Source organism: Brachyistius frenatus, unplaced genomic scaffold (genome assembly GCF_029030835.1).
Source record: "Brachyistius frenatus isolate BFR_SWC_R1_liver_20210118 unplaced genomic scaffold, ASM2903083v1 Contig_281, whole genome shotgun sequence".
Taxonomy (NCBI): Eukaryota; Metazoa; Chordata; class Actinopteri; family Embiotocidae; genus Brachyistius; species Brachyistius frenatus.
The window spans coordinates 297,749-318,575 of NW_027210880.1; the positions used below are offsets into that span (position 1 = coordinate 297,749).

Consider the following 20,827-nt stretch of genomic DNA (forward strand, 5'->3'; position numbering starts at 1 on the left):
GATTGAGCTCCCCACCGACATCAGGACAGCGGAAACTCTGTACATCTAAAAACACACCTCTTCTGACTTTACCTTGAACAGTAGCACTTAAAATGGCCCTTACTGATAGCACTTTGAAGTTTGGCTTTCTTGAAGAAAATTGTACTTTCTTGATTCCTGTTGTTCTGAATTTGTTCCCTCGTGGTTGAAATGTACTTATTGTAAGTCGCTTTGGATAAAAGCGTCAGTTAAATGAAATGTAATGTCATGTAAAGGAGTCCTCTGTCCCACCTGGTTCTTCCCTGTCCTCCGTCCCACCTGGTTCTTCCCTGTCTTCCGTCCCACCTGGTTCTTCCCGTCCTCCGTCCCACCTGGTTCTTCCCTGTCTTCCGTCCCACCTGGTTCTTCCCTGTCCTCCGTCCCACCTGGTTCTTCCCTGTCTTCCGTCCCACCTGGTTCTTCCCTGTCTTCCGTCCCACCTGGTTCTTCCCTGTCCTCCGTCCCACCTGGTTCTTCCCTGTCCTCCGTCCCACCTGGTTCCTGCGCCACTTCTGGGCTGTGACGTCCTTACTGCGTTTTTTTTTTTTTTTTTTTAAATCGTTTACTATAAATGAATCCGTATGTATCAAATGACGTCATCCTGATCGATTACCGGGCCGTGTAGTCAGGTGACGTCACGTTCGTTTGGTATGTTTGGAAACGCGCTGAATAATAATAAAAAAGAGTAAAACCTACTTTAGCTGAAGGAAGGCAGTGCAGCGGTTAGCACCAAGTTAGCACCAAGTTAGCGCGTGAGCAACAGGTGTGTTAGCGGCTAACATTAGCCGTTTTGTCTCTGAGCTTTTTTTGTACACTATTCTCACTGTTGAACGCCAACCAGACTCTTTCTGCGCCGCAGAAACAAAGAGGGAAAATTTAACTCCAACACGCAGCAGCACATTGATATTAGAAACGTTTCAACTTTCACTTACGTATCGACTGCAGTTTTGAATCCCGCGGCGTCTTCTTCTTCTTCTTCTTCTTCGGTTTTTATTGGCGAACTGTTACAGGCGCATGTCGCCACCTGCTGGGTCGGGGTGTGACGTCAGGACTTCTTACAGAGTTCTGGATCATAAACCTGCTGTCGGACAGAGAACAGAGATCGAGTACTATTGTTTAGATGTTTAGAAAATAATATAATTGTTAGTTTCAGGTTTAAACAACAGCTTTAAAAAAAAAAAAAAGACTCTGAAGTGACGTAAAATCTTCCCACAGGTCAACGGAAGGAAAGAAAAGAAAAACTAAAATTATAAACATTTTTTTATATTAATTATATTCATATTAATAATAAAAATATAAAACCTTTTAAATCAGAGGTTAGACAAACATGTTCGGAGATATCAGAATTACCACGAGAGGAAGATCTCGTGGTGAAACGGGGCATTCGAAATACTAGCTAGTGATATTTAAAACGTGTACATTTTAATAAACTTTTCCATTTTAAAATTAATTATTTAAAGTCAGAATAAGGAAACAGATTTTTTTTTTTTTTTTTACTGTGAATGCTTATTTTCAGTTCAGTTTGAATTAATCAATAAGAGGTTTTAAAACTGATCAATGAAACTTATGAGCGGTTTTACAGAAACAGAGGACACGTTTTCTCTTAAATTATTTTAATTTCTTGTGTACACTAAAAGTAAAATTTACACACGTTTCGTCTCATAAGAACCTGGGCATGCACGATAACCTTTCGACAGGCTCCTCAAGTGATTCAGTTTTTTTCCATAGGAATTTCCCCGTACATTTTACAGTCCATAGTTTAACTGTACACAGTCTAAAGCCACAGTGAACTATGATTACATCCATTTCATCTTTACAATGTGCAAAATCCTCCTGGGAGACGGCCGACAGTAGTATGAGCAAAACAAACCAAAACAACAGAAAGCGCTTCGCATCGGAAACAAACGTGGAAGCAGAAGTTGGTCCCTTAGTTCCCTTCGACCTTCGCAAATGCTCAGTGGTTTCACGCTAAATGTCCCCTTTTTACCCCCAAAACAACAAAAGGAAGGAAGAGAGTGGAGACACAGGAGAGGGAGGCGGTAACACCTGGAACACCTGGTTACCCAAATAAAAGGAGACAGCGGAGGGTCGTTCATGTTAAAAAAGCGACATGACATCACGAACAGGAAACAGGAAATAATTAAAATCGGACTGATGGTAAAAACTTCAAACACAAAACATTCAGCTGGATTTTGCAGGCAGTGTGGTTTCAAGTCCATAAATATATAGATAGATCTTATATATGTATATAAATGTATTAATTCATACTTCTATATTTTCCACTTCACTTTGATTCAGCCAGTGTTTCCTTCACAATAAAACCAACCAGAAATCATCGAGGTTAAAAAAAAGAACAAAAAGGGAAACTGAACATTTAATCCCTGATTATGTACACGTCACCCCGTCTACAGGTGAGCAGCAGCACACACCTCTGGCCACCCTCCCCTCCCCCCAACCCTTACCCCCACACCCCGCTGCTCCCCCTCGTCACAAACACTTCGCTTTATTCTGAAAAATGATGAAAAAAAAAAAAAAAAAAAAAAAAAAAAAAGCGTGACAGGAGGAACTACCGCAGCAAGAGAGAGAGAGAAAAAAAAAGGTATGATGTGATTTTAAAATGGCCGGGTTCACATTGATAAAGTAGGCGGTGTCAGCGGAGCCTCAGTCCGGCGTTGCCTGGGAGTCGAGCGGTGTCAGCGTGGCGGGGAACATCAGCACTTTGGCCTGCATGAAGGACAGGTCGGGCAGCGCCGCGATCACCTTGGCCGCCTCCTCACTCAGGTTCTCATCTTTCCTCGGCTTCCTGTCGGACAGGAGACAAAACAAACCAATCACACGCCTGATCTCTGACACACGCAGCCAGCACACACCTCCCTGACCTCTGACCTCGTTGAGGTGCTGGTCTTCTCCATGGTGGACATCAGGCGGGCGAAGGCGTCGGCCACCCGGCTGCCGGAACCGCCTGAGTCCAGCTTGGCCGTCGTCAGCTCATACAGCTCTGGATCCACCCCTGGAAGGAGAACGGGGTCAGAACAGAACGGTTCTACAGAGAAACCGCAGTGTTTAAAGTGTGTACCAACATCCTCTCTGAGCGGACCTCATGGTGCTGGTCGACTTCACACCAATGTGAGTCCAAGGTTGTTTATAGAACCTGTCCCGTGGAACCAGCTCAGAATTCTGGTTCTGTGCTGTTTTGAAAATTTTCTTGTTGATATTTTGACTCTTGACTTTTGTTCTGTTTCTAATATTCTGATGAGGTCCAGTTTTCCTGCCGCTGAAAGGACTGATCCGTCAGAACCATCAGACACGCAGGACAATATTTAGGGGCCGAGCACCGAATGGGGCGAAAGCGCTATTGTTATTGTAAATGTTCACATCAGGAACATCTCTTTCACTCTTTGGTGCCTCCTGTGGTGACGACAGGTAACTACAGCTGTAAATGGCCTTCAAACTGTCGCGGAGTGACGTCAGTCAGTTACAGAAAATACAAAATATGAAACATAACGATCAATGATCAATAACTGAAGCTGAAATTGTATTAGTTATTATTGATTTGAATGATTTTAGTTTTTAAATCAGCAAAGTTAAAAGTCCAAACAAGAGGGAGAGGTTAGTTTAAAGAGGAGGAACAGGAGGAGGAGCAGGAAGGGGACCAGGAGGAGGACCAGGAGGAGGAGCAGCGGCTGACCTGGGATGGAGGTGCTGCTGCTGGAGCCTAAATCCTCCACCGGACCGAAGAAATCCAGGTTTAAGAGAGACGAGCCGGCGCTGGCTGCAGCCGAGCAGTCGAGGTTAACGGACACAGAGAGAGAGACATGCAGAGTCAGTGTTCACAAACGTGATGGAGGCGTGTTCACGTGTTCTACAGCGTCAGACTTCATGCAGAGCAGCGGGGGTGTTATTATTGATCAAATGACATCAGTCCGGAATCTGTCTTCCTCCTCCTCACTTCTGATTGGCTGTGAGGCAGGAAGTGACAGGCGGAGTCTGGACTGACATCAGAGATCAGGAAATGCTACGAGAGTGACAGGAAGTGAGAAAACCAGGAGAAAGCAGGAGGAGGGGAAGGGGCGCTTAGGGTGGAGGAGGAGGGAGGGGGGGCACCTACCGTCCAGCGGGTTCGTAAGGCCACTGCTGCTCCAGTCGAACTGGACGGGTGGGAGCGCCTCCTGCTGGAGGAGCAAGAGAGGAGGTCAACCAGACAGGAAGACATTTGTCATCATCTGTCTCACCTAAACCTGACTGTAACCTAAACTGACCATAACCTAAACCTGAAACCATGTCGCCCCCTGCTGTTCATGTTGAAAATGAGTACGAATAACAAATGCAACTAGTAACGGGTGCTGTGTGTGAATTAAAGCCTGATATACACTATAAAAACTATGAAACACAATACAGATTATTATTCCGCCACTGAAAATAGTCCCCAGTTGATGTAAACGAGCAGCTGGACGTTTTGAAATTAAACCGTATGTTTGTGAGGTGTCTTTGTGTCGGATGTCTTCAGTTGTACTTGGTGGGAGCTTTGAGCCGCGGACGCCAGAGTAACAACAGATTAACTGCAGCGTTATTCTTCAGACCCCGAATGAGTTTTAATGATCAGTGACTCTGTGGACGCCCTGAGGTCCCACCTGGACAGACTCTGAGGGACAGGAGCTGGTCTCTGGAGCCACTGGAGGCGCCTGGGCGATGGAAGTGATCATCTCCGCTGCGGAGACGGGCTTCACAGGCTCTTTGGTTGGTTCCAGCATCCCCTACAAACAGCACACAAGCAGACTGATGAGGAACATGTTCAATCCTCCTCTGAGCCACAAGGGGGAGCTACAAAGTCTCCAGACAGGAAACACTGCACACGATTCACAGGACACAGGAAGTGGACTCACCAGGCTGGCTGCGTACATTGGCACGATGACCGGCTGCTTCTTCTGACCTGTGAACAGCTGCACACATCAGAGCATCATCAGAGACAGGAGACACGAAGAGACAGAGAGGAGACAGAGAGGAGACAGGAGGGTCCAGCAGGGACTCACGATGTTCCGGGTGTCGATGCCCAGGCAGCACAGCAGGGCTTTGTTGCAGTACGAGCCCCCCCACTGGTACCTGAGGCCGAACGCCTCGTGGATGTCCTGAACCTGGGTCCACACGCTGCCACGCACCGACCTGCACAGATCAACGAGACGCAGCGAGTCAGGGACGAGACACGAGCAGCCACAGAAACCTGAGGCTTCCTTCTCTCTGTTCAGATTTAAACTGGTGGAGAAACACTGACCTTCTGCATGGCGACCTCGGCTCTTCCTCGGCGCCGGGCAGTGGTTTGTCCTCTGGAGGCTCCAGCAGGACCCTCAGGGACATCACCTGGTCCTCCAGCGGCCGGGCGGCGTCCTGAGGGAAGCTGCTCTGAAACAGCTTCTCCAAGCGGCTGCACAGCGACGCCTGCAGAGAGCACATCGGCTGAGACACCTCAGACACACCTGAGAGACACCTTAGGGACACCTGAGGGACACCTGAGGGACCTCCACCTTTCACTGAAAGGTCAACTGCAACAGGTGAGGCTGTTTTAGCGCCCTCTGCTGGACCACCACACTAACTACCTCACCGACAAGACTGAATGTGAACAGGTTCCCTTCAAGAAACGGTGACTGGTTCTACTAACTGCTCGATGAGACAGGACGTCCCAGCTCAGGGTGAATCTGGGTGTTAATCTGAGAGGAATGTGCTTCAGCTCTAACACCTGAGCAGGTCACATTCCTGGAGGGGGCGGAGCCTGGAACGGTGCGTGTCACTGTTCCTCCACAGTCCTGTCTGGACTCCACTTTAAAACAGGAGGCCGACTTTCTTCATTAACAGGTTGCTTGATGTTTAATACAAACAGTGAGAGTTGGTACGAGGGACGTGACTATTGTTAGGATTTTATCGATACAGATACTTATTGATTCTCTTATCGATACTTCTGTTCATAATTTGGTAAAAAAAAACAAAATAAAGACATAATTCTTTCTTAATTCAATTTTCCCCACATATCTGGTGTGTATGCATGCGGACCGTTTATTAGCTGTCTCTGAGACTTCTACGTCCCCCGCAGGACAACGAAGGACATGAATCAATAAATAAATTCATCAAAGCAGCAGTGTCGGCATTTCCTTTTGTGGAAGAACTATAAAAAAAATTTTTTTTAAAAAGCCCTTTAATTTTTATTTAGATACTTATTTTCAAACCTGAGTAAATGAAACCGGACTGCAGGTCCAGACAGAGAGAAACACTTCATGAAGCCCACTGACCTCCATGAAGAGCTTACCGGCTGTCTGTGTGTCCTGCTGGTCTCCTCGCTGACTGCAGGAGCCTCACTTTCGTGCCACTCCTCCTCTCCTCCTCCTCCTCTTCGCTCTCTGGAGGAGGAGTGGTGGTCTGGTCTGTGCCAAAAGCCGCCCAGGACTCCCCCTCCACCTGCTGCTGCTGCTGCTCCCCGAAGGCGCTCCACCCGCCGTCAGCCTCACCGCCTTCGGCCGCGCTGAAGTTCCCAAAACTGTCGCTGACGGGGAACTCTGTGAACTTGGCTCCGCCCTCCCCGTCGCTCCCACTGCTGTGAAACTTGGGGGAGTTGAAGTCTCCAAAGTCGTCGTCCTGCTCCGTGTTCGTGGCTCCGTCTGCGGGAGCAGAACTCTGCGACCCGCTCGGGTCCTGCTGGACCTCCAGCTGCTCAAAGTCAGCGAAGCCTTGACCGCTGAACGAGCCGGCGTCCCCGAAGTCCCCGAAGTCCTCGTCTTCTGCCAGCTGGCTGTCGTCGGCGGGCGTCACCGTGTCCCCCTGGAGGGGCACCGAGCCCGTGGTGCTGATGTCCCCGTATTCCTCCAGAGCGTCGGTGGACAGCGGGCGGCCGTAGGATGTCTCCGTCTCAGTCTCGGTCTCGTTCCCAGAGCCCTTCTCGTCCGACTGCGCCCCCTCGCTGTCTGCAGCGGCGTCAGGCGAGAGGTTGTTGGTGTCTTTGGGTTCGTCTCTGTGGGCTCCGTCCACCCCGTTCAGAGTGAGCGGTCTATCCACGCACGCCGCCTCGGGGGCGGAGCGCTCCTGTGCAAAGCCTACGTCCCTTTGATGAGAGTCAGCGTCCGTGTCAGAGCCCCGGTCCGTGTTGCACGAGCCATCCGGGGTCTCAGCAGGAACGCAGCCGGACACGTTGGGTCCAGTTCTGTGTGTGTCCCTGACATCGTCCTCTGAAGTGGTTCCCTGCTCTGTATTACAGCGCTGGTCCTCCTGCCAGCGGCCCCCGCTGGGATCGTCCGAGTCCTTGTCAGCCGTCTGGCTCAGGTGTCCTTCAGCATTGGAAAAAGCAGCAAAGTCTGCAAAGTCGTCCTCCGGGCTGCCGACAGGGACGCTGCCCGTGTTCTCGGGAGACGTTCCTTTTACATGGGAGTGGACAGAATTCTGTGAGGAGGGGCTTCCCTGAAGGTCCAAGGTTACAAACCCGTTTGTTAGCACCTCCGCGCCGCCTCCGTTGCAATCAGCGGCCTCGATGGCGGCCGTGCCGCTCACCGAGAAGTCTAGGGAGCCCGACAGGACCTTTTTGATCTCAGTTCTCTCTGAGGGACTGCTGCCCAGGACGCCGTTGGCCTTGGGCAGCTCGTTGTTGGAGCTGTGGGTGCCGTTGGAGGAGCTGTGGCTGAAGCCCACCACCCCCCTGTTGTTGAGCAGCTCCGGCGGGGACGTGGCGGCCAGAGCCTGGGTCTGGTTGAAAGTGGTCGGGGTGTCAAACTCCGTGAAGCTGATGCTGTTCGGGACGGCGGAGAAGGTGCCGAAGTCTCCGAACTCATCGTCCTCTTCCTCCGCCCCGTCCTCCATCGGGGGTGGGGAGGAGGAGTAGATGCGGATCACGTCGGGCTCCATGATTCTCTGCCGATCAACGAGTCCTCCTGGCTACACCTGAGACAGAGACACAGGAAGTCCTCAGAAACAAAAGAAGACAAATACACTTTCCAACATTCAAACGGATCATTTAGATAATAAAAGTAAAATAGTATGTGAATATTGTTCTTCCTTATAGTTGTTACCGCCGCCTGGATGTAATGTGTTACTCCTGTCGGCAGGTGGCGGTAATGCACCTAAAAGCTGTCTGTCAGCCTCCATTAAACAACATCAGAAGAACACGTTGCTCCAGAGCTTTGACGGTAAAACTGTATCAGATAAGACGTCACTGTGAAAACAGCAGAAACATGCAGACACGACTACAGCCGACAGGAAGTTCTGTGTGGAACTCCTTCAAAATAAAAGAAGATGAGGTGCAGGTGAAGCCAGCAGATCATCAGACAGAGCAGCCGGTCCATCCGCTGGTCAATAATCAATGACAGGACGAAGTCAGTTTGACGTTGGACACAAACATGAAACTGAAGACACGCTGCTAATCGGCCGTTTCCACGGTGACGGTTTTAATGAATAGATGGCATTTGTTGAGCCCAATTCTGTTTCTCGTAATGTGCGGCGGCGGCAAGGGGGGCGGGGCCTAACAGTCAAGGAGTTCCCAGTGAAGAGTACTTAGACACACTGTGACTGAGGAGAGCTGAGCTCCAGCACTAATTACCCTGATCAGTGGTTGAATTGAGTTACTGAAGCTCTTGAAGATTTACAAAGCAGGACAGAGCTGTAATAAACCATGACGACCTGCTTCAGACTGTCCTGACCTACAGAAACACTGTGCAGCGCCGACAAGTCAGCCTGGTTTGCACCCATTTCCTCTCCGACATGATTTTCCACAACACGGGTCAAAATACACTAGTGAACACGTCCTCGTGAACTTCCTGCTTTTGAGTTGCGAGTTTGATTCTTGTCTCACATCTGACAATTGTTTTAAATGTATTAAAAAAACACAGAAAGGATCAACTTTAAGTGTTTTTAAAGAAATGTTTGTAATCCCACAACGTTCAGTGTCACACGTTGAGCTGCAGTGAGCGACGAAGAGACTCTGACGATTAAACACGGCGAGTTTAAACGCTCTCTGAAGTCCGTACAGTCTCATTTAAAAAAACAAAAAAGCAGCTGACTTCAAACTGAATTCAGCAACACTTTTTTTTTATGGCTGCATTGTTTTACAGTCATTTCCTGGTGTTCTTTTTTGTTTGGTAACAATTAGAGGAAAACGTTCTGAAAGTTTTTAGTTCCGTTTAAAATGAAGTGAAAAAACCCAGACTCCGCTTAAAAAAATGAAACTGATCAACCGTCATCAGTTTGTTCCATGAAACTTCACTGTTCGGTGTTTATTGTCCCGTGGGTGAATGTAATCCTTCGTTCAATCATCCATAAACCACTGATGTCTCCTGAAAGTGGTCCAAGAAGATCCAGATCACCTGTTGAGACCAGCAGCTCCACCCAGAGCTCCTCCCACCGTGTCTGAAGGTCTCCCTGCTTTCGGTCTCCGCTCCACACCGAGGACCATCAGTTCGTCCTTTAACCGACACATGAAGCACAAACACACAACTCTTCCTGGTTCCACTCTGCTGTTCTACGTGATGTTCTGTAGTCATCATTATACAACAAGTAGTTCCGACCCAGAGATCTGATTGGTCAGCGGTACTTTCGGGACACGCTCAAACCAGCATGACGTCACAACCTGCTCATCGCGAGAAGTATCACTCCGCCTTCTCAACTGGAATATACGATTACAATTGAATTTCATATAATATACAATATGATGTCGTTTTTACCATTTATAGGTACAGTAACACCACGGATAGTCGTGCACTTTAAATCCTAGCGGCGGTTAGTTTGACCGGTTTGGTTTTAAAATGACGCGGAGCTAAAACCGTAGAAATACACGAGTCCATCGATATCGTTTCTCATCCGATATCTTGGTTACAACAAGACTGAGCTAGCCGAGATGTTTAGTGTTTCTGTGTGCTGTTTTTATTCAGCTTGAGAAACCATCTCTAAAACAGACGAGAAATCCTCTCTGTTGCTAGGGTCGTTACTAAGGGTCGGACTACTTCCCGGAGTAAACACTGCATACATTACACAAGAGTCTACCAACACAACTGATTGTTTTCCAGTTCTTAGTCGTACCCCACGTGTTGCCATGGAAACGGAGATCGCGCTCACAAAAAGTTTTATATTTTGAGAGTGAATATTATATGAACATATTTTGATTAAATATTGTATTTAGTTGACAACTTGTTTAATATCCCCCCCTAAAAAAAAAAAAAAAAAAACCCAATAAACATTCAGATAAAAGGCAAAAAGTTTACAATTTATTGACAGAAGTCTTTTGATCGGCGTCGCCTCCGTCACTCCCTCTGAGTCCGAACATTACAGGAGTGGTTCTTGTGTTTTTAGGACTGAACGAGGAACATGGGGACAGTTCATTTAAGTATAATTTAATCAATTCATGAGTGATAAAAACTTTAACTTCTTATTATTGTTTTTTGTTTTTTTTATATAGCATAACAGAACTACGTAAGGTGTTGCTCAGGCCAAAAGTATTTTCAATAACGAAACAAAAAGCCGACGCGACATATTCCTCTACACAACATTAACTTTATATTCACCGTATCAGCTCCAGCACAGGTTACGAATGTCCCTCACAAGAGGACAGAAACAGGACCTGAATGAGGAAACTGTTATTGTCCTCCAGTAGAGCAGTGGGCGGAGCCTATACTCGTGTGTCCCCCCTCTTCACACCTGGAAGCAGGTAGTGTGTACACGCAGGGCAGGGTTGAGCTGCCAGACAAGTTGTTTGTTTTTGCCTCCATCCCCGGTCAGAGAGGCTCCATCAGTCCGGGTCGTTACGGGGACTGAAAGCAGCTGATCAGTTGTTTTGACAGTCACCTGTTCAGGTGAGCCTCTTCTAGACGGCGGTCCGCTAATAAACACCCCCCACCACCACCACCACCGGACTGTCCCGCCCCCAGCTGATGTCTCGAGTTGGGACAAGTTTGACACATCCCCCCCCCCTCTCTCCCAACTTGTCGCGAAGCTAGCGAGGCTAACGGAGCTAATTGTTAGGCACTTTAAGTTAGCCGAGCGAGCTAACAGGCTCGGTCAGTGGAGACCCGAGTCGAGCAGCAATAAACCGCCACGTGACTGACAGGTATCTTAGCATCAAGTCGGCTAATTAAACCCCCACAAGACACGTTTGGATGGGACGGAGGGGTGTAAACAGCAGCTAGCTTAGCTTAGCCTGGGTTTAAAAAAAATAAAATAAATAAATAAATAAAAAAAGCCCAGCGGAATTAACAGGTGTTGCCGTGAGTGACGTCAGCAGTCAACGTCTCACTAGTTGGTCGAGGACTTTACCGAGTCGGTTGTGTTGTGAACCGGCTGAACGTCCCGTTCCGGTGAAGCTCGGGCCGGCGGAGTGAGGGCTAACTACGCAGCTAGCTGAGCGAACAACAAGCATCTCCCGGAGCTAGCCTTCGCCTTTAGCCTCCTCCTCCTCCTCCTCCGGCTCTGTCTGTCGGGACAAGCAGGTGTCTTTTAGCGACGGAGACAAAGAGCGGAGCTCACCGTGGGACGCTGTCCGCCGAGGTCCATGACTCAGGGAAACAACGCCGCAGTCCACGGGGCGTCAGCTGCGGGACGGCTGGACGGCGCAGGACGGCGGGGACTGAAGGTTGAGTCAGCCGGCTGCTGCTGCTGCTGCTGCTACGCTGCCTCAATATCACCCAGCATGCACCGCTGTGGCAGGTCGGCTCCGTGGGCTCGCTGCTCCTCCTCCTCCCCCCTCCTTCCCCCCCACACACAAACTTTCCAGGTGGAACAGGTAGTTCCGCGTCACAAACACCGGCAGCCGCGAGCCAGGAATCTCCGTTGACACCTGAAGGAATTTTTTTTTTTTTTTTTTTTTTTCCCAGTTCAAAGGAAACACAATTAACATATCCACGGGCGGCTCTGTACGGTCTGGGGCCCCCCCGGGGCGGGACACAGGGGTGCAATATACACATGACCTGTAGGGGCAGTGTGAAGACGTGACAAGTCCGACACCGTTACAGGACCCTCCAACCATATCGCGATCTCGCAATCGCAATAATTAACGCAAATTCAAGCAAACTCTGCGATATTTGCTGGATGTTTTTTTTTTTTTTAATTCCCACAAAAAATGTCAACAGAAGCTGTGCTGAAAGTATTGACAACATAAAGTAAATATTTTATAAAGGATAAAGTAAGTATCCAACAAAACTCTCTTTATTAACAAAGATAACTCCTCATTTACAATCAGAAAGGCTCTTCTCCTGTTTTCTCGTCAGCAAATAAAACTCTGCACCGGAGGAAACCGCCCCAAACGGAAATGGCGGGGTTACCGGAAAATGTGGCTTCACAATAAAATGTTCTAATTAAATGTTTATTATCAAAGAAAGTGATTACATATTACTGTACGCTAAAAATTTTTTTTTTTTTTAAATACACATACATCAAGTTGTAATAGACTGCTCTTTCTTTTTGTACAGTTTTTGTAACTTTCATTATTATTATTTAATAAATACATGAAAAATATTAGAACTAAAATATTTCTGACGTGTAGCATGATTATTATCAAAGAAAGTGATTACACATTTATTCCTTTATCAGCTAGTGCTTTAAAAACTCAACTTGCAACTTTTTCTAATTTGTGCAATTTCCCCCCCAAAAAAAACTCACTTAAACTCCACAAATGACATTGCAATGTTTTTTTTTTTTTTAAACCTGCAAAAAAAAATGTATCGCAACAATCACAAACAAAATACACAAAATCCTGGAGGGACTGTGCAACGTGTTTTGTCCGCCTGTCATAGCAGAATCACCACAGTAGTGACCCCCTCGATTGTGGCCATGTTTATTGTTTATTAGTCAGGTCAAAGATGTTCTAATGGTGTCATTTGCTCGCTGGTGCGCCCTCTGGTGGAGTCCTCCAGTAACACATGTAGTACATTGTCGGGTATATGAACAAATACATTCACAACGCTACCAGTTGCCAACGTGAATGCGTGGTGCAACAGCGGTTACATCTCCGGTTTTAGAGACATACCATGAAAACTAACTGGTTTATGGCCTCCTTATGACTGTTTTAAACTATGATCAGATTTTGAATCTTTAAAGTTTGATTACTGATAGACGGTTACACACTGCAGTCCTTCAATACAGACAGTCAGTGGCAGATTGAACTGCGAGCCGTGTGGTCGGGGATGGTTACAAACAGGCCAGCAGGGGGGGCAGTGGAGCTGCCTCTTACACAGCAGGTCCCTCCTGACACGACTGATGGCTGTTACCAGAACTGAAGGAAGATGCATGTACATGTGAGCCTCCAACATGGACACTGGAGGTTTTAGACCTCTGATCTGCTGCTGGAACCCTGAAACACCTGCGTTGGTGGTGGAGGCACAGACTGGATAAAAAAAAGTGGATGTAGTTTTCCGGCTCTGAAAAGCAAAGCCTTAAAGTGCAGTACCACTGAGGACCACTAGGGGCTGTCTCCAATAGACTCCCCTTGAAAAAGCAAAAAAAAAAAGTTCTCTCCTGAAATAAAAAGTCAGTAAATGTTTTCCACAAGTCATCATGGTGTCATTAGATAAATTCCCTCCTTCTGATCAGTGTTCTAGTCCTTCTGGAAATAATTCATCATTCATTACATATTAGGACTCATATGTCCTATATACATATATTTGTAGGCGGGGCTTTTTGATTGACAGCTACACTGCAGCTCTGGCATATTAAAACAAGTGTGTAAGGTGCAGCTGGAGGCCGCAAGACTCTGGTTGCCTCCGTGTTCTCCTCCATAATTAAAGTACCTCTCTGTGAACGTCCCCGGTAAACGCAGCGGAGTTGAGGTCGAAGGTCGTGCGGTTGAATCGAGGCCGGTTACAGCCCTGTGAGTCTGTGATTTGCAAGACTACAGTTACACACCTGTGGGCTGATAACGAGGCTCAGTTTACCGTATCTGCTCCATCGAACAGCTGACAGCTGGTAATGAAGAGACTTCGACGAGCCTCGGGGAGACGCCACTTTATGTTTCTGTCTTACTGATTCACATCCAAGATTCACTCTTTATCTTCTTTATTTAATCGCTTATTTTATATTTAATTCTTCAAATGTTACTTTGCCTCTTTTTTATTCCAATTAAACACTATTTTATTCAATTTAACGTTATTATTTTTTCTTTGTGTTTTTATTCCTTTTCTGCCATGTTGACTTTTGTCAACTCGTCAGTCGGCCGTCAAACACTGAAGTCTGATCGATGTTTTATTCAGGCGCTGATGTTACAGATGAAACGTCTGCAGTTAAAATGAACTTTAAATGTAATAATATCAGATATTAGTGAACATTTTGATTAAAATGTAATACTTTAAATACTTCACAGCAGGAGTGTGTTTACCTGCTTGTGTTTTAGTGATTATTTGCATATCTGGAAGGTTCAGGTTGTTTTTCACCTCATGAAATCACAATCTTCCGATCACAATAATTAAAATAAATTCAAACTACACAATATTTGCTGCAGTTTGAATTTTTGCAAAATTCCTGCCATTTTTCCTCAAAAACACCGTGAACAGAATCTCTGCTGAAAGAATGACATCATAAGAGTCTCCTTTCAGAATAAAACTGACTTTATTATAAAAACTAAGTGTTCATTTCCAACGAGCGAGGCTCCGCCCCCTCTCCTCTCACCATCAAAACAAACTGCTGTTCCCTAATCCCAACAACAGGAAGTGACGGGGTTTGTGGGTAATGTGGTTTAATGATGGGAATGAGGAAAATGTTAAATGAGTTTTCTCCACACTTCCAGCTGTAAGAGACTGAACTTTCTTCTAGTGTTGAATGAATGTGATTTAAAAAGCATTTTAATCTCTTATTGTGACAGCACATGTGTAGCCTTTGTGTTCTATATTAGTTTTTCCTCGACTTGTAATTTTTGCTAATTTTACCACCAAAAAAAACTCACTTAAAACTCCACAAATTGCATCGACATTTAGAGAAAATCTGCAATAAAATTAAACATTTCTGATCACAACAATAAAAAAAAAAACAAAAAAACATCAGTGATCTCCTGGACAGGAAGATTAAAGTGGTTTCTTTCATTTATTTCTGATTAAAATGTTTTATTTTTAAAAACTTCCCTCTGAAGACAAACGACTGTAAACAACATTAAACACTCAAAAGAACAGTCCGTCCTCTCGGTACCGCTGAGTGTTTAGCCTAGCTTAGCATAAAGACTAGAAGCGGAGTGAAACTGTTAGCATCCGTCTTCTCTAAACTAAATAAAATACTTATTGTTTTGGTGATTTTATTTAAGAGCAGATTCTTTATGTGCAAATCAGTGATATCATTTGTTTTGAGTCTCTTCTCGGTCAGTGAGATTAAAGGAACAGTTCAACATGTGGGGCGGAGCCTCAGTACAGGTGGGTTTAGCCCAGGTTAGCATTTCGCAGGAAGTGAACATGGCTGTCCGCAGAAATGTAAAAATATGTCACACGTCATTTGTTGAAGCAGAAACATGAGAATGTCAGTTAGTGTTTCCATAGAGCAGCTCTGTGACCCTGAACCTGGGTCAGGTCCGGTCCGGTCCGGCCCGGTTCACACGTTGTCGTGAAAAAGTGCAGACTCGCAACTTTAAAACCACAAACATCTCTTATGTAATGTTATAACATGTGACTCAGTGAGCAGCTGGGAGCTAAACACAGACGCTAACAGTTCCCCCCCGCTTCCAGTCTTTATGCTAAGCTAAGCTAACAACACCTGGACTTTGCTTAAAGGAACATTCAGCTTTATTTCAGCCCTGAATGTGTCTGCTGTCTCTCTGTGGGTCAGACTGACTTTATATCTCCACCTCCATCAGATGGAAGCGGAGACTCAGAGGACGGACAGACGACGGGACGTCCCTGAAAGTCTCTGGAAACAGACTGACTGTTGAACTGTTCCTTTAAAACGTCATAAAAACCCAGTGAATAAAAACAGAAACACAACACAGCCGTCACAGACTCATGTTACAGAACAGGAAGTGTTGAGCAGCTGTTTTGTCTGCATTCACCTTCAGCCGGCTCGGTTCGGTTCGGCCCGGTCAGGTCGGAGCTCAGAGGTTCTGGACGTCCTGCAGGCGCCGCCGTCTCTTCTCCATCGCCTGCTGCTTCTTCAGCTCGATCTGTGCGGACGAACATTTCTCCCCCACTGCAGAGGAAACAGCAACTGGTCAACATCTGGAGGGAGGACTAGAGAAACTGAGTGATGAGCGGCTCGTAACCACGGCAACAGTCAGTCTGTCCATACAGTCTGGACCTGTGACCCGGTCAGAGCTGCTTCTCACCTGTAAACCTGACCCGCCAAAGTAAAAAGCACCGGGAGGTCAAATCTTTGCAGCTGCTTCACAATAAAAGTTCTACGTATCACGAGGAGATTAGAACAGGCCGAGTTCTCCGTCACCGCCCGTCATGAAGAGAACGGACATAACGCCGTCCCACAATCCCTTGCGGCAGCAACGTTTAAAGCAGCGTATCAGTCGGTCGGTCAGAGTGACGACCGCGTTGAGACAGAACAAACCTACGACAGCTTTATTTTCTCTCTGAACACAGATCTGTATGTTCTTACCTGTGCTGGTCACCGTGGAAACCGGGTGCTGTGGCCTCTTGAAGCTGAAGCCGGCTCTGTTGGCGCGTTGCTGCGTCGGCCGCGGCTCGCTGCCCTCCTGCTGACACGTCGACCTGACCGACGCGACACTTTTAGTCTGCGTGAACTTGAACGGCTCCTTCGCTGCGTTCACCTGTCCGACCAATGAGAGGCCGCCTGGTGCACCTGAACCACGGGGGGCGGCGGCCTGTTGCTGCTGCTGGAACCGGAGGTCCCGCGTTCTGGTGGTTGGCTGCCAGGACGATACACGGGCAGGAGGCGCAGCCTGTTTGGTGGACAGGTGATTCCCTCCCTGCATCTGGTTCTCCAAGTCCTCACACACCTCACACAGCAGGTCGTCGTCCGCCGGGTCGTCCCAGACAGGGTCGGACGAGAACAGAAGGTCCAGGTCGTCGTCGAGGTGGGCAGAGCCTTCAGGGTTCTGAGAGAAACTGTGAGTCATGTTTGAAGTCCTGTGATGAACCGGACGGTTCTGATGATCCGGCTTCACAGGGTCCGACTGCGATCCGGTCCGACCCGACACCCGGTTCTGCTGAGGTCCTTTGTTTGTCTCCGAGCTGGAGTCCAGCTGGATTCTCTTCACTGGGAAGTCTGGGTTCGACTCCAGCCTGAAGGTCATCCGCGGTCCGACGGGAGCTGGACTCTGACGACCTTTGACCTTTGGTTTCTGGGTGGAGCAGAGCTGCGGGGTCGTGAACTTCTGCGTGTTCTGAGTCATCTCCAGAACCAAGCAGTCATTCAACAGGTCGTCGTTTTCCCAGTCGTCGTCAAACTCGTCGTTGGCTGGGGCTGTGGTCGTCGTGGAAACGGCCGCCGTGGGGCCACGTGACGAAGCCGACGGTTTCACCTGCGACGCCTGACTGAAACTCCCGCTGAGGTGTTGGGTCGGTCCATCGAACAGGAGGTCCAAGTCGTCCTCCATGTGTTGATCGAGATGAGGCCGCATGTTGGCCCCGCCCACCGCGCCCACAGCCAGCCGACCGTTTCCAGGAAGTGAAAAATCGTTCACACCGTTGCTCTTGAAGACGTCCTCTGTCAGGAGCTCCTTCTCCTCCTCCTCGTCTTCATCCTGACGGAACATGTTGAAGTCGAACTGCTTGGCGAGCTTCAGCAGGTCGTCGACGGCGTTCAGTCTGAAGCAGAGCAAACGCAACATCAGCTGACAGCAGGACGCCGAGCTCACAGCGACGATGAAAAGTTCTTCATGTCTGGTGAGACGTTCCCGCCCCGACTGCATGAACACAGACTGAGCGTGCTCACTGAGCCGGCTAACTTCCTGTTCAGCACCACGCTAACTTGAAACCTACCTGGGTGATTTCTTCTTGGGTTTGGGCGGCCGAAGATCCGGGGTGCAGGGGATGGTGGCGCTGTCTCCGATCCACTGCTGCAGGGTCGGTTCCGTGACCCTCGGCCTGCCGTGCTTCAGAAACAACAACATCAGTTTAATTATTTTACCGAGCTCAGATGTTCGGTTCATCCCGCCAGGCGTGTTTCGAACCTTTGGAGCGATCCGGCTGACGATCTCCGAGATGTCCACGACTCCGGCAGAATGCTTCTTTCCTCTTTTACCTGCAGACATGAACAGAGTCACCCTGCAGCAGAACCAGGACCAGGACCAGGACCCGGACCCACATCCAAAGTTCTACAGAAACTGTTTTACCGAGTCTGTGGGGTGGAGGCGAGTTGGCGTCCCAGATGATGTCCTGCTGAACGTCCGAGTCGTTGTGTGGAGACTCTGCATTGAAACCGGGCGCTGCTCTGGAGCTGCAGGTTCTGGTGGGACTTTTGAAATCTGGAAACACAAACAACTTTTACTACGGAGCCTTTAAAAACCTCCAGACAAGCAGGAGGAGTTCAAAATTCTAGCTGCAAACCACTTCAAGTTCTGGCAATGACAGACACGAACTGTGACTACTTGCAGGCCGACTTGAAGTGAAGCGTGAATATTTGAGAAAAATCTAAAATGTCCAGATATTTGAATGGAGTTCGGCATGTCGCCAGACGTTGCCAGGCCTCGGCTCCGTCTCACCAAGCCGAAGTTCTCCTGACCTGACTGCTGGCGCCGGGGAGAGTCCACCTCCGCCGCCTGGGTTTGTCTGAGGCTCCGGCTCAGGCGGTTTGTTTTCGGCTTGGAAGTGTGAGGCTCCAGCGGAGAGTCCGACAGGCCGCCGGTCGGAGAACCGAACCTTCCCGGGCCTCCGTTCATGGTGGCCGGCGTACGGTGTGCAGTTTTTAAAAAAAAATTTTTTTTATTTAGACTTTATTCGCCTGTAAAGTCGGACAGTCAGTTGAGTTTTGAAACGTCCCGCCATCTTTTTCTTCCCAGAGTTCATTTCGGTCGCGCATTCACTGGCAACAGAGCTGCGCGGAAAATGCGCAGCTGCGTCACCGCGAAGTTTGAAGAGGAAATAAGTCCGGACGCATTTGATTTATTTTATATATTCACAGTTTATTAGTAAAAAAAACAACAACAACGATGTATTACGATTAAATCCGAGCAGCTGTCAGATAAGATAGATAGATAGATAGATAGATAGATAGATAGATAGATAGATAGATAGATAGATAGATAGATAGATAGATAGATAGATAGATAGATAGATAGATAGATAGATAGATAGATAGATAGATAGATAGATAGATAGATAGATAGATAGATAGATAGATAGATAGATAGATAGATAGATAGATAGATAGATAGATAGATAGATAGATAGATAGATAGATAGATAGATAGATAGATAGATAGATAGATAGATAGATAGATAGATAGATAGATAGATAGATAGATAGATAGATAGATAGATAGATAGATAGATAGATAGATAGATTGAGGAGAGGAGACACATTTCTGATTCTGAAAACAGAGACACAAAATAACAACAGACACAAAACAACAACAAAGAAACACAAAACAACAACAAAGACACACAAAACTACAACAAAGACACACAAAACAATGACAGAGACACAAAACAACCACAAAGAGACACAAAAAAATTAAAAAAAAAAAAAAAATTCGTGCATACAGCATCCAAACATCTGAAGATATTTTCCCTCTGTAGACTGCCGTTGTGTTTCCTGTCCAGCAGCTGCGAGGTGAAGTCGGAGTGATTCATCACGCTCCGTCTGGCTCACAGCCAAACTCAGAGACGCACCATATTTCATGTGTGTGATTGTAAAACCCTGCTGCTCTAAAGAAAACACTGTTTACCGAGCTGAGGAAGGAAGGAAGGAGTGCGACCTGCTTTCCACATTACAGACAGCGAGGTCTTTGAAACGTGATCGGGGCCGGGCCTCGTTAGAGAACGTCCGAGCGCCTACGGGGCAGCGGCAGATCTGCTGCTCTTTAATCTCACCCATCCATCAATGTCCGCTTGGAGGTGCCTTCAGGGTGTAAAAATTGCAGCAGCATCTCTGATCTGAATCTGAAACACAAACCTGCAGTTTACAGGTGGACACCCAGAACTCTCTGCAGGACGCCGAAGGGTTCCTCCATCAGGGCGAATAATCACGACACCAAATCTACTTCTACTCAGGAGTCATTCCTCTGAACTGTGACCTGAAAGTGCAGTACCACTGAGGCCCACTAGTGTCACTACTGTCTCCAATAGACTCCCATTGAAAAAGCATCAAGTTCTCTCCTGAAATACAAAGTCAGTAAATGTTTTCCACAAGTCATCGTGGTGTCATTACATAGATTCGCTCCTTCTGATCAGTGTTCTGGAAATAATTCATCATTCATTACATATTAGGACTCTAACACAGATGTGTTTGGGGGCGGGGCTGTTTGATTGACAGCCCTGGGGTGCAGTCAGGTTTCCTCAGACCGATGAAGCGGGTTAAACACTGAATAAATCTCTCCCAATGTTGCACAAACATTGACTCAGATTTAAGGATGAACTGATCAGAATTTCAGGGTCAAAGGTCACTGTGAGTACTTTATGGGTTTGAACAGACAGGCATGGAAACTACAGCTTGGGCGGTTAGCAGGGAGCAGACAACCACTAGGAGGTGACTCCGGTTCCCTCCAGCTGTCGCTCAGGTCGGTCTAACACACACCTCACCTCCTCCACTTCCTGTCTCAGGGTAACGGTGATCCGAGGTTCTGGATCCTCTGTCCGACACCGAATACCTTCCCCTTTTGCCCCACATGTGAGGAAACACATTTAATCCCCCCTGAAGCGAGTAGTTAATTAAAGGCAATAAATTATCCACGTTAGAGCTGACGTGGTTTTAG

The 20,827-nt window shown here is 47.5% G+C and overlaps 2 protein-coding genes across 3 annotated transcripts; both read right to left on the minus strand.

The window, feature by feature from the left end:
* Nucleotides 1-2,495: 2,495 nt before the first annotated feature.
* Nucleotides 2,496-11,655, minus strand: LOC138634867 (aftiphilin-like). Its single transcript, XM_069722061.1, is given in 11 exon segments — nt 2,496-2,821; nt 2,905-3,028; nt 3,707-3,790; nt 4,127-4,190; nt 4,650-4,772; nt 4,902-4,958; nt 5,049-5,178; nt 5,288-5,451; nt 6,314-6,384; nt 6,387-7,932; nt 11,503-11,655. Coding segments are annotated over 10 exon segments (2,469 nt in total). The 5' UTR covers nt 7,897-7,932; nt 11,503-11,655; the 3' UTR covers nt 2,496-2,679.
* A 4,300-nt stretch (nt 11,656-15,955) lies between these two features.
* Nucleotides 15,956-18,797, minus strand: etaa1a (ETAA1 activator of ATR kinase a). Of its 2 annotated transcripts, XM_069722053.1 has the most exons (6): nt 18,637-18,797; nt 18,248-18,379; nt 18,086-18,156; nt 17,895-18,007; nt 16,549-17,720; nt 15,956-16,131 (listed from the first exon to the last, which is right to left on the minus strand). In XM_069722053.1, exons 1-6 carry the CDS (start codon nt 18,791-18,793, stop codon nt 16,037-16,039), a joined length of 1,740 nt encoding a protein of 579 aa, XP_069578154.1. In that variant the 5' UTR covers nt 18,794-18,797; the 3' UTR covers nt 15,956-16,036. The 2 variants fall into 2 exon arrangements, with proteins under 2 accessions (XP_069578154.1, XP_069578153.1); XM_069722052.1 differs by having other exon boundaries at nt 17,895-18,156.
* Between the last annotated feature and the right edge of the window lie 2,030 nt (nt 18,798-20,827).